This window comes from Notechis scutatus, chromosome 2 (assembly GCF_049901735.1).
Source record: "Notechis scutatus isolate UNSWTSFEM ecotype Mainland chromosome 2, rNotScu1.2, whole genome shotgun sequence".
Lineage (NCBI taxonomy): Eukaryota > Metazoa > Chordata > Lepidosauria > Squamata > Elapidae > Notechis > Notechis scutatus.
In genome coordinates, this window is record NC_142010.1 from 56,082,724 (window position 1) to 56,096,212 (window position 13,489).

The 13,489-nt window shown below is 36.0% G+C and overlaps 1 protein-coding gene across 1 annotated transcript in view; it reads left to right on the forward strand.

Annotated features, from left to right (window-relative positions):
• BICD2 (BICD cargo adaptor 2) overlaps nucleotides 1–2,237 on the forward strand; it is a 101,909-nt gene extending 99,672 nt beyond the window's left edge. The window contains exon 8 of the mRNA XM_026677339.2: nucleotides 28–2,237. Coding sequence (XP_026533124.2) covers nucleotides 28–33 — 6 coding nt within the window. The 3' untranslated portion in view covers nucleotides 34–2,237. The remainder of the gene's footprint in view (nucleotides 1–27) is intronic.
• The last annotated feature ends 11,252 nt before the right edge of the window (nucleotides 2,238–13,489 follow it).

The window sequence follows — 13,489 nt, forward strand, 5'->3', positions numbered from 1 at the left end:
TTTCTTTTTTTACTTTCCACCTTCCAGCTGTAGAGTAGTTCGTGGAGAAGGCCATTACAACAATACAACTTCATATCTTAGCCTGTGTCGTTATGCTTAGAAGTGATGGTTGCCTGTTGCACAAAGAATGGAAACTACTCTTAATGAATACTCCCTCCCCCCATGCAAAATATGTTCTTTTCAATATGCAACCTGTGTTCTCATTTAGCCTTTTTTATTTTATTTTTTATTTTGGCATGTTATGTCTGGAAACAAACAAAAATAAAGCTTTATCTTTGAAGTGCTGCTGCAGGAAGAAAACTTACAAATGCTGAAGAAACATACTTTATAATGTACATGTAATAATTGCCATGGTAGCTTATTATGCTCATAAGAAATATTCAAACGGTGTTTTTTTTTTAATTTCATTATAGAGCTTTCTTTTTAAAAAAAAATCAGTTAATTCTTTAAACATGTGCACTTTTACTATTTTGATATTTACTTTAATATCTTTTTATTCTTTTTTTGTAGAAGAGTTTATATTAATGGGGGGGGGAATCTAGTGACTTATGCTAATAGTCTGTCTATTTGGAGCTCCTGCTTGACCTTTCCTCATCCATTTGTGGCAGAGTTTTATACTACATTGTATTGTTCTACCCTGTATTTAGAAAGGAGCTTCAATACAAACTAGGACTTCTGCTGAAAGATCTACGTGCTGTGTTATCAGCATCTTTTTTTCTTTTTTAATATAAAATATTAAGCTTTATATGTTTTCAATTACTGATTTTTAACTGCCATGTTAATTGAGAAATCCAGGGTATTCAAATTCTGGGGTTTTTTCATATTGTATTATTATTCTTAGGAATAGTTCAATGTAACAAGAAGAAAACTTGACTTTGCTCTGGTGAAAACAGTTATAGGCACTTGAAAATAAATATTAGTGTTACCTATAAATTCCAGAACGTCTGGGTTTTAGGAAAACCTTACGGTGTATGATTGGTTAACAGAATTTTATACAACGATATCACTTAAATTCCAAATTGGAATTGTTTTTGTTACTACTTTGTTTGATTGTGCCAAATTGTGTTACATTTTAGAAATATGACGTCTGAAGTTGGGACTGCTAGGGGGTTTTACTTCAGCGCCTTTTTTTTTCTTCATTTAATTATTGCCAGTAGTGCCTTTCATAATTTTCAAGGGAGATCCCTAAGCTAGCTTAGTCCGTCCAAGAAATAAGGAACCATGGTTTTGAAAGCTAGTTATCAAGTGGAGCAATAAGGGCAATATAACCTCCCCTTCGCACATTGATTAATGAGTAGACCTACTTACTGTAGAGTAGATCTACCACATTTGCTCAAATTGTAAAAAATTCTGTTAGTCAATGATACTTCATCATGCAAATTCAGGGGTATAGAAGAAAAAAAGTAAACAAAACACAAATATACTTTGTAAACCAAAAGTAATATTATTGAACAAAAAGAAGCAAGGTGTATTAATGCATTTGTGGTTGCAGTACAGAGGATCTTTTGGGAGTTCTGTAGCTTTGTGTGGTGATGGATCCAGTTAACCATAGTATTGTTTGCAAATGTGAAGAAGAAAAGCAAGATATTTAATATTTTTCTCTTGCATGTTTTATCTAATTCATTTGTGATTTCAGGAAACAGAAACTGAGATGTGCATCAACAAGTTGTCCCTGCAGTGCTATTTGTTGAGGCTAACTTTGAATAATTAAATTTGGTAACCTTGTGAGGAGCAGAAATCAGTTTTTCTCTTTATATAAATTAATTTTAAAAAGAATTGAAATCATAATCATGTCATGGGAAAAAGTTTTCTGTTTGCTGAAAAATGTTCTAGAAGGTGGGGACTTAAGTTTTTATCCTTTTGGTTACAGTATTGACTTATAAATGGTATGATTACATTTAAAATTACAACTCTGTGTGGGTATTTATTTGAATGTCAAAGTACTGTATTATGTTTTTATGTGCATTTCCTTTTAGTGGTGGATTGGTCTCCATTTTATTGTCATATGCATGAACTCTTGCCAAGTAACCTTTACACAGACCTGCAGCAAAGAACTTAATGGAAATTCTTAAAAGAAAAACGTGGAAGTTAAGGAACAACTCTGGTATCATTTTAATAATTTTAGGAGGTCTAGAGGGCAATGTTAATTCCAAAAAAGAATGCATGTTGTATAGGAAAGCAATCTATCTGCATAAAGGTAGTCACATTGGCAATATCAATAAAGGAAAAGGAAGAAATTCTGGCTATTTTGGTTTTTTTTTAATAATACCACCTTGTTGAAGAACATGCTAATTTATAAAGTATGTTCCATTCTTTATATATTACAAGAATCTACATGTTACAAGAAAGATGCAGATGGATAGATCTGAAAAGAAATATTTTACTGAAATTAATAACAATTTACAAGTTGTTTATCTTTGGATAAATTTGTGTTCTGTATTCTTAAAAGAGCCTAAAAAGAGAAAAATAGGGAAGATGCGATAATCTAATAATAACTGGTACAAAATCTTTACTCATAGGGGCTTTTGAAACAGAATGTCTCACATTTTAATCACTACAGTTTATTGGCTTAAATAGAAATTTGATGTGAATTTTGAGAGCTGCAAAAATCAGTAACAAATATTACTAGGTTTACTATGTTTTTGAAATAACAGAAATAAGACTTAATGTATAAAGCACTTATTAAATTTCTATGCAAGTTTGTCTGCTCTCTGAACAAGTATAATAATATTTTATAGGGACACCTCAAATGCATAATGCTGGGAAATTAACAAAATTTAAACTAATAAAATCACAAACTGTGTATCACATAAGGTATGGCAGCCAAAGGGAAAAGATCTAAAAACTTCATTCAACACAAACAGAAAACAGGCTACATCACACAGGCACCACCCTCTGGAATATCATCTGTAAGGATTGATGGATGGATAATACAGCAGAAGCTTTTCACCTGTTTTCTTGGTGCCCACATTTTTAAAGTATATATTTGTATATTAGGTTTGATTATTACAAAACAGGTAAGTCTAAAAAGAGATTCTGACCCTCCTGTTTCTAAACATGGCTGGAATGCTAATGAGAGTTTATTAGTCTACTGAAAGTCTGACTAAATCTTGTTCCTGTCAGGCCCACATATTACACTAGGCTATGATTCAGTTTCCTACATAACTATACGCTTTGAAATATGATTTTCAAGCCACAGTTGTTGGGTTCTTTATACCAAAACCAGAAGTACATTATAATGGATGTGTGTAGAGATACATAGTGAGGAACACACTTTTTCTATAAAGGTTAGCCACAGGTTCATGGGATCTTCATAAACATGACCTGAAGACAACATTTTCTCTGCTGGTGTTCTTAGGGACTGGCAGTCACAACCATGCTGCTCCTAGCCATTGACAGATTATGTGCCATCAAGTTATTGTCAGCTTTTAATGTTCTAAGTTGCTTCTCTCCTTGATTAATTTACATCCATTGCTTCTTGTCCTGCCCTCAGGTTCCCTGGAGAATAGATTGGCACCCTAACCCTAACCTGAGTCCTTTTATTAAACTAGATCAGTGGTGGCTAACCTTTTGGGGCTCCTGTGTCAAAACTTGTGCCAGCATCCAGCACCCAGAAGGCAATGCACGTCCCCCACGCCTCCTATGCATGCATGCGTAATCCCCACCCACTCACCCCCACCGCCCCCTTACCTGCACTGCTCCTCACAGCTGATTTTTGGCTGGTTTGAGGCCTTTTTCAAAGGCTTGAGGAAGGCTTCTGAAGGTTTTGTAGGCCGAAAACTAGCTCCTTCATCACTTCCGGTATTTTCAGAAAAACACAGTGACAAAACAGGGCTAGTTTTCGGCCTGCAAAACCTGCAGAAACCTTCCTCAAGCCTTTGGGAGACCGATAGAGGCCTTAAACCGGCCAAAAATCAGCTATGAGGCATGCACATGCCCAGTGAGGTAAGTTTGCCTGCAGCTCGTGTGCCAGCACAAATGGCTTCTGCATGCCACCTGTGGCACATGTGCCATAGGTTTGCCATCACGGAACTAGATATACCCAATTCCAGAAACCGTTCTTTATGTGTTTTAGCCTCCAGTTCCTCCAGTTTCTTTGTTCTTCTTCTCTGTACTCCTTCTAGAGTCTCAACATCTTTTTTTACATTGTGGCGATCAAAACTGGATGCAGTATTCCAAGTGTGGCCTTACAGTTTGGAAGCTAAAACATATAAAGAATGGTTGCTGGAATTGGGTATATCTAGTTTAATGAAAGGACTTGGGGTGACATGATAGCAGTGTTCCAATATCTCAGTTGTTACCCCAAAGAAGAGGGGGGTCAATCTATTCTCCAAAGTACCTGAAGGCAGGACAAGAAGCAATCGATGGAAACTAATCAAGGAGAGAAGCAACCTAGAACTAAGGAGAAATTTCCTGACAGTTAGAACAATTAATCAGTGGAGTGACTTGCCTCCAGAAGTTGTGAATGCTCCAACACTGAAAGTTTTTAAGAAGAGATTGGACAACTATTTGAAATGATATAGGTTTTCCTGCCTAAGCAGGGGGTTGGACTTGAAGACCTCCAAGGTCCCTTCCAACTCTGTTATTCTATTCTATTAATAATTCTGAGATTAATAATAGTTAAAATAATAGTAATAATGATAAATTTACTTTATAGGCAATACTAATAAAAATACTAATAACAATACTAGTATAATAATCTTTCAGCTGCTATCATTTGTGTCTACATCAGTGGTGGGATTCAAAAACTTTCACCACCGGTTTGGTGGGCGTGGCTTGGTGAGTGCATTTTGTGCCCATGCACACACTTTGCATGCAGGCGCATGCAAAATGCGCACTTTGCGCAGGCGCAGAGGTGTTTACACAGGCGCAGAGGTGTTTACACAGGCGCAGAGGCATTCCAATTCACCTCCTGCAAGCCTGCACTCTCCCAGTCGCTTCAGCAGCTGCCTTGCGTAGCACTTTGCTGTGCCGCACAAAGCAGCTGCGCTTCAAAGGCAGAGGAAAAAGGGGAGTATTGGAGCCTGGGTAAGTGAGTGGGCCCAACAGCAGAGCGGCAGAGAGAACCGGTTCGGTCTCCACTGCTCATCACCACTACCAGCTCGGCAGAACTGGGCTGAACTGGTAGAATACCACCAATGGTCTACCTGGTAATTATATTGTATTTTCCCATTTCTAACTTCTATTTTCTAACTCTTGATCAAGGAAATCCTATATTAAGATGTCATCTCAAGTCCCTCAACATCCTTCTGAATCTTGAGTTTGTCTTCCAAAGTGCTGGCAATGGCAATAGCACTTAGACTTATGTACCTCTTCACAGTGTTTTACAGCCCTCTCTAAGCAGTTTACAGAGTCGGTATATTTTACCCACCTCGGAAGGACGGAAGGCTGAGTCAATCTTGAGCCTGGTGAAATTTGAACTGCCAAATTGCAGGCAACGAGCAATCAGCAGAAGTAGCCTGCAGTACTGCATTCTAAGCATTGCGCCACCATGGCTCTTCAATTCCCTCCAGCTTCATGTTGTCTGCAAATTTGATGAGTTCCACTTCCATACCTTCATCTAGATAATTGATGAAGATGTTGAAGAGCACCAGGCCCAAGGCTTACTTCCACATAGATGTAGCTTCATTGAGGACTACATACTAGGTGTGGTTGGTCAGCCAACTTCAAATCCATTGGGTAGTAGTACTATTTTATTTTATTTTTATATTTATTTATTTTTATATTTATTTATTTATTTGTTTATTTATTTATTTATTTATTTATTTATTTATTGTTAATTGCTTACAAGATAATAGGTATAAGTAAAAACAGTTATGAATACATGGATACATATAAGAAAAATAAAAAAAGAAAAACAATAGGACAGGGACAGTACAGGCACGTTGGTGCGCTTTATGCACGCCCCACTACAGACCTCTTAGGAAAGGGGTGAGGTCAATAATAGACAGTCTAAGGTTAAAGTTTTTGGGGTTTGGGGAAGAAACCACAGAGTCAGGTAGAGTATTCCAGACATTGACCACTCTGTTGCTGAAGTCGTATTTCCTGCAATCAAGTTTGGTGCGATTAACCTTGAGTTTGTATCTATTGTTTGCTCTTGTGTTGTTATGGTTGAAGCTGAAGTATTCATTGACAGGTAGGACATTGCAATGTATGATTTTATATACTATACTTAGATCGGACCGAAGGCAGCGTTCTAGGTTTTCTAGAATTTCGAGTCTGGTGGCATAAGGTATTCTGCAACGAGTAGAGGAGTGGAGAACTCTTCTTGTGAAATATTTCTGGACTTTCTCAACTGTGTTAATATCAGATACGTAATGCGGGTTCCAGACTGATGAGCTGTATTCGAGTATTGGTCTAGCAAATGTTTTGTATGCTCTAGTTAGTAGTGTAATATTACCAGAGAAAAAGCTACGTAAGATTAGGTTAACAACTCTTAACGCCTTTTTGGCTATGTAGTTACAGTGGGCTCTAGCACTTAGATCATTAGAGATGAGTACTCCAAGATCCTTGACAGAGTTTGGATCATCAACAAGGTCTTGTCTATTCAGACTGTATTTTATTTTCTGATTTTTTTTGTGAATATGTAGGGCAGAGCATTTATTTGCTGAGATTTGAAGTTGCCATTTGTTTGACCATTCTGATACATAGTGAAGGTCTTTTTGAAGGATAGCAGTAATGTCTGTCGTGTTGAATAACTTTACATCATCAGCGAAGAGAATGCAGTTGCTCTTGATATGATCACAGAGGTCATTTATGTAGAGTATGAAAACAGTTAGTCCTAGAGCACTGCCTTGGGGGACATCACTGTTGACAGGTACAGAATTTGATAGGACGGTCCCAATTTTGACCATTTGTTGTGTTTGACAGGAATGCTTCTACCCAGTTATGCAGGTGTCCAGGGATACCGTAAGATTTTAGTTTTAGGAGTAGTTTGTCGTGTACCACTGAATCAAAGGCTTTACAGAAGTCTATGTAGATTGTGTCTATTGCTTTGCCCTAATCGAATTGTGTAGTGCATAAGTTTTTGCAGCATAAGAGTTGCTGATTACAGGATAGTTTTTTTCTGAAACCAAATTGTTTATTAGAGAGTAGGTTGTTTGTCTCTAAGTGGAGGATAATGGATTGATTAATAATTGATTCCATGACCTTAAAGGTGACGCAGCATAAAGAGATTGGTCTGTAATTTTCAACTAGGCTGGGGTATCCCTTTTTGAAGATGGGGATGACTGTGGCTTGTGACCATAGTTTTGGCAAGGAGCTAGTCCTGAAAGATTTTTCAAAGATTATGCTTAGAGGTTCGGCTATGGCAGTGGATAGCTTTTTTAAGTAGGCACATATTCCGTCCGGTCCAATAGATAGAGATGGTTTTAGATTGCGTAGTGCTTTTTCAACATGTAAAATCGATATGTATTAGATCATTGTAGTTGTCTGTGGTTCAACTAGGAAATACTGAACATGATCCATTGCTGTTTACAAATACTGAGCCAAAGAATGTGTTAAAGAGGTTGGCTTTAATAGTGTCATCATTGCAGTCTTTACCATTAGGTCCTTTCAGGGGTGAGATTTGTTACTGCATTGTAGAAGGTTGCATGTGTGTGGGTTCAGTTGTACATTCGTTAAGGGTCCAGTTAATATGAGGTAAATTGAATTTATCCATTGTTTTATCCCTCATGGTAGTCAGAAAATCTACCACATGTAATATAGGAAGCTGACAAAAAAACATGGCAAACATACGGTGTTTTTTTCCCCACACATACATTTGCAAAAGAAAAAAACTGATTCAAACAATTAGCATAGACACAAATATAAAGAAATAATGAGATTTGGAAATACTTTAAAGTGGCCACTAGATGGTAGTGCAGCAGCATGTACAGGTGTAATAACAGTATCCAAACCACAACCAATTAGCAGTACATAAAAGCTTTTAGATGCTATAAAGGTCAAATTTATTCTAAGAATTTGGCTCTTCACCTATATATTGTAATGTGTTTTTCAATTTTATAAAAGTTTTCTTTAAAAAATTTAACTCATACTTTTTCTATAATAGGACATTTAATTGAGCATTTCTTTAGTAATCTGGTCATAACTTTTCTCAAGGTAAGAAATCTTATTCAACATGAAACTTAAAAGAATGTTTCATAGCAACAACTATTACATCAGCTTTGTGGCTCTAGGATTAGAGTTGCAAATATAAACAGATGCGGGAAATGGCGGCAGTCGTTTGCCTTATTGAGGACCAAGCACAAAATGGGATAGTTACTCCCTTATTGACCCACAATTTTTGTTTAACAACATCAATAGGGAATGTCAGAATTACTACTGTAAGTCATTGCACTCATATTACATGCCGCATTGCAACATCACCAATGTATAATGGCAATCCTAGCCCAAATTGTGGTTTTAAGTCAAGGACACCTACATAAATTTGAACTTATTTTCTAATAACTTTCATGTGAAGAATTCATTTTCCCCTGAAGTCTTTATTTACTTTGCTAAAGTATTATCTTAGGCAGAGTTGTTATTACAGATAAATTCAGAAAAACTATAGGAAATAAGACATGATTATTTCCCATGAATGAGAAATCCAGCCTACTATCTACATAGTGGAGACATACATTTCAATGAATATTGCAAAATCTACTTCAGAAAACAGTACCCTCGTTTTAGTGACTACCTTATTTACAATTATGACACTGATGAAAAACTACCTTTGTGACCAATCCTTGCATTTATGACCTTCACAGGTCTGGAAAGCAAAAGAAAGCTGAATTAAAATTGTAAAATCATGTTTCATTTAGTGACTGCTTCACCTGACAGCCAAGTTGCCAGTCCCACTTATGGTCATTGCTTGTACTACACATAAGTGGTTTACTCTCTTCCTATGCCAGCAGAAAATAAATTACCAACCATCTGAATTCAGCATTCACAGACACGTGCATCTACCTAACACAAATGCTATCATTTTAAGCTATTTATACAGTATATTGAGTCACCCACTTTTATCCCACATAGAAAATGCTTGTTTTGGGATTGCAGTACTTCTGCAAGAACTGCAAATTTACATGAGAAGTAATTATATCTGGGATACCAGGCTGCCTCTGAATATATGCATTGTAATTCAACCATAACACAAAAGTGCTATCAAACAGCCTCTCTTGCAATGAGGAAATGCTGGATAGGATCAGAAGCTGAAGAAAGCATGACAGGAGAGTCCTGAAGGAAAGCAAAGGCAGTGCCTATGTGCATGGATATCCTACTTATAGGGCAGTATTCAATAATATTTGTCCTATATATTGAATATTTTGGCATTTAACTTTTCATAGAAGAGGCGGCCATGAAATCACCTACATGTTCCAAGGGTAATTATCAATATATTATCTAATTATATATTAACTGAAAGGTGAAAGCTATGTGTAGCAGAGGTGGTATTCAGCAGGTTCTGATCAGTTCTGGAGAACCAGTAGCGGAAATTTTGAGTAGTTTGGAGAACCGGCAAATACCACCTGTGACTGGAGATTTTGCAGTCTCCTTCCCCTGCCATGCCCACCAAGCCACGCCCACAGAACCGGTTGTAAAAAAAAAAATTAAATCCCACCACTGATGTGTAGGTATGTGTGAACTTCAGTAACTGATTGAATTTAATTTGCAGTTATATGTGGAACATATCTCTAAACCAGTTCATAGTGAATTATGGATATCTTTAATATCAGAGAAACTGAATTACCCATTTTGAATTTACTTTGCATATCTATTTAAGGTGTACATGTTTATGATACTGTACATATTTGATTAAAGTCACAAGTTGATCTAGGAGTATTAATATTTATGAACACCTTATTTGGCATGAGCATATCATAAAACTTTATGTCTTGACCTTTATGGATAACCAACCATTTCTTGACAGACACTATTATGGAATGGTCACAGCTGCTCCTGGTCCACTATTTTTTTTAACCTACCTGATGTGTGTATGTGTGTGTGTCCAGTGTATTTATACTTAAACAGAATTACAATAACCACCTTGTGTGGCTTGACAAATAGAAAAATGAAGTAGCAAACAATAACAATAAAGAGAAAGGAGATGAAAAGTTTTATTTGAAACACTATGGAACAATATTTCAAAATTAGGTAAACATCCTGATTTGCAAGATTCAAATATCAAGACATTTTCATTCTGCATTTTATGAAACTGGTTTCATTTTGCCTTTCCTTTTTTATTACATTTTGCCTTTTATTAATTTAGTTAAGCTACCATTAACATTACCTTGTGTTAAAAATTACTCTTTTGTCACAAATTATTCTAATGATCAAGGAAACCACCCTTTTTATATACAGTTAATCAAATAAATGCACACAGACTTTTATCTAGACTTCTCTGAAAAAGGGTCATAGTAATATTTAAGTTTCACAACAACTCCATGAATTTATCAAATTAATATGGTATCATCTAATATAAACTAACTAAAAGCAGCAAGCTAAAAGTGATGTTGCAGTCCTAAATATTAGTTTCTGAGATCTAAATTCAGCAATGTTTTAGGCCACATCCTGATACCATGTAAGTATTGCTATCTATATGTTCTGCCAAAACTTAACATTGTTATTCTTTCCCTCTCCTTCCAGTGTTCTGAAACTGCATCTCTATAGTTTCTAAACTGGAACCAGATGAATTAGGTTGGTACTAGTTTGCCTTAGGCAATGAAGCCTGTTTGAATTTTTCTATTTTTACCTCCTTGAAATTCCCATTTGTCTCTGTTGGGCTTTGCATTTGTTCTATTGTTCATTGCATTTATTTATGGAATTTTGCCTGTGCCTGTCCATTATTTACACTGCTCTATTTGTATGTATGGAGAGGAAAAACTAATCATGGTGTGTACATGGAACATTTCTTATAATCTCTCTTGCCCTCCCCCCAAAAAGCAAATATTTGGCCATCTGCTACAGCTCCCTCTGTTGCTCCTGGTGTTCCAACCAATGTGTTTTCCAGGGTCAAAGGCAGGTGGTCTAACAAATATAATTTGGTGCAGGGAGATGGCCAAGATGAGTAATAGCTGGTGGTGCTTTCCAGCTGAACTAGTGAGATCAAGAGGAAAGAAATCCAGATGGGATCTCATTATCTTTAGCACTATCAGCTATAACAGCAGCAGCAGCTCAGGCTTTGAGTTGCATATTTATATCCTAAGCCTCTTCAGTTGTCACTGAGAAGTGCACAGCAATTTTAACAAATAAATTACAGAGGCTGTTGCACTGAATTAAAAACCAAATATTTTTTTAAAAAATCCATTTAAATTAAAACAGCTCACTTTTGTTAATACTAAGCTACATAAAAGGATTTTTATGATTATGAACCACCCAGAGATATCTTGTGATAAGATTTGTGGCCAATAAATTTTCTAAATAAATTTGTAGAATACACTAAAAGTGTTATTTATATGTAACTACAATTATTTAAATGGTCATTTTTGAATGTACATATTTATATAAATGCACAGAACCTTCTTTGGAACCTTCTAGATTACAGAATTTGAGGGGATCTATGCAAGAAAGATTGTAAAACTGGTACAAAACTCACTTAACTGTCTTATTGGCAATGGAAGTTTTGGGCTCAATTGTGGTTCTAAGTCAAGACTACTTGTATATTTAAGGAACAATATGTAATTAATTCCTATAACTCAGCTAGGTGGCAGGACCAAGCCAATCCTGGTTGATCTAAAAAAACTAAACAGTATATAAACTGGGAAAAACTTAGAATTGTTGGGAAATCCTAGGCTATAGGTTAAACTTAGAAATTAAAAAAACATTTTAGAGTGGTTAAGATAATTTTTATATTCTTGCAATATATCTCCTTCCTCCCTCTCTCCCATAGATACATTATACACACACCCTTTTATTATATGAGATAGGTTTCATATAAGAATGCATCACTAGTTACTCAGATGAAATACATTTTAATTAGCAATTAAACAGTTAATTTCTCCTTAAAAATGGGTTTTTCTTCCAAGTGCTGGAATAAGATTAAGTGACTGCATATCAGAAGTTTGACTTGGTGTCAGGTTTTTGTGTAATGTTTCAATGTGCTCAGTTTGTTTTAATACAGCTTTTATGATATTTTAACTTTTAATTTAGAGCTGCCCAGTGTTGGTTATAAAATAGGCAGCTATATACTATCATTAAGTGTCCTATCTTATGATTATCAACTCCTGACGAATGCCTTTTTTATGTATACTGAGAGTATACCAAGACAAATTCCTTGTGTGTTCAATCACACTTGGCCAATAAACTATTCTAATTCTATTCTATTCTATTCTATTCTATTCTATTCTATTCTATTCTATTCTATTCTATTCTATTCTATAAATGTTTTAAATAAAAATAATCCAAAATGTTTGTTTAGAAGGAAGTTATCCTCAGTAGTGAATTCTACCTTTTTCTGTAGTTACAATCACCTTGCAAAATGCTACATGTTCCTGAATTTCTTTCATTCCACCATTGATTACCACAAGTGTTATGTAACTGAATTGAGCTTGGAAAACCATTGGCAGTCAACCTAATTTCAATCAGAAATGAAATCTTATTTGTTGCACAAGCCACTGCATTCCAGATCAACTGCATGTACTTTAATTCTTTAAGGCCTGCATATAAAGTGCATACGGCAATAATCCCTCTATGAGATTACAGTACTAGCAGTAGTATCAATGAAGGTAGGTCACTCTTATAAAAGGAGATCCACACAAGTTAAGGACTTGGCTTAACAACTTAACTTGCTCATTAACCTTTCAAATTTACGAAGATGCTGAACAAGTGGTACTTATAACTGGTTCTTGTACTTGCAGCTGTCACAGATCCCCACTCGCATGAACAAAATTTGGGTACTTGCTTGCACTTAAGACATGGCACCATCCACCATTCATGTGATCACCGTTTGCAACCTTCATCACTGGCTTCGGACAATCAGTGGGGAAGCCAGCAAGAGATCACAAATGGCACTGATGTGACATTGTGCTTAATGAAGTTGCAATTCCCTTAACGATGGCAACGGAATTGGTGTTGCTCAGCAACTGCTGTATGATTGCATGGCTTAGTGATGGAAATTCCAGTTCCAATTACCCTTGTTAAGCAAGGGTTATTAGTTTGAAAGGTTGTACATCAGTTTAGAAACATTTTTTTTTTCCTATCAGCACAGCTCCAAGGGGCTTATGTGTCTGGCTAGAACACAAGTAGAAACATTCAGAAAATGTATTTACTATGTCCTCCCCAATAAAGTTTATGTTCAAGCCAGCTAACCCAGAACACTAAAATTATAGCAAAAGCCCAATTGCACGATTTTGTTAATTGGCCTATCAAAAAACACGTGGGAAGGCTTCTGATTTTGCTTCCTTTTCCAAAGAGAAATAAATTACATTGGGCTGGCTAGAAATTTCTTGCCAGGGCTTTGTGGTATCTTAAAGACTAAACATTTACCACAACAAAATCGTTTTCCCAGTCTTGT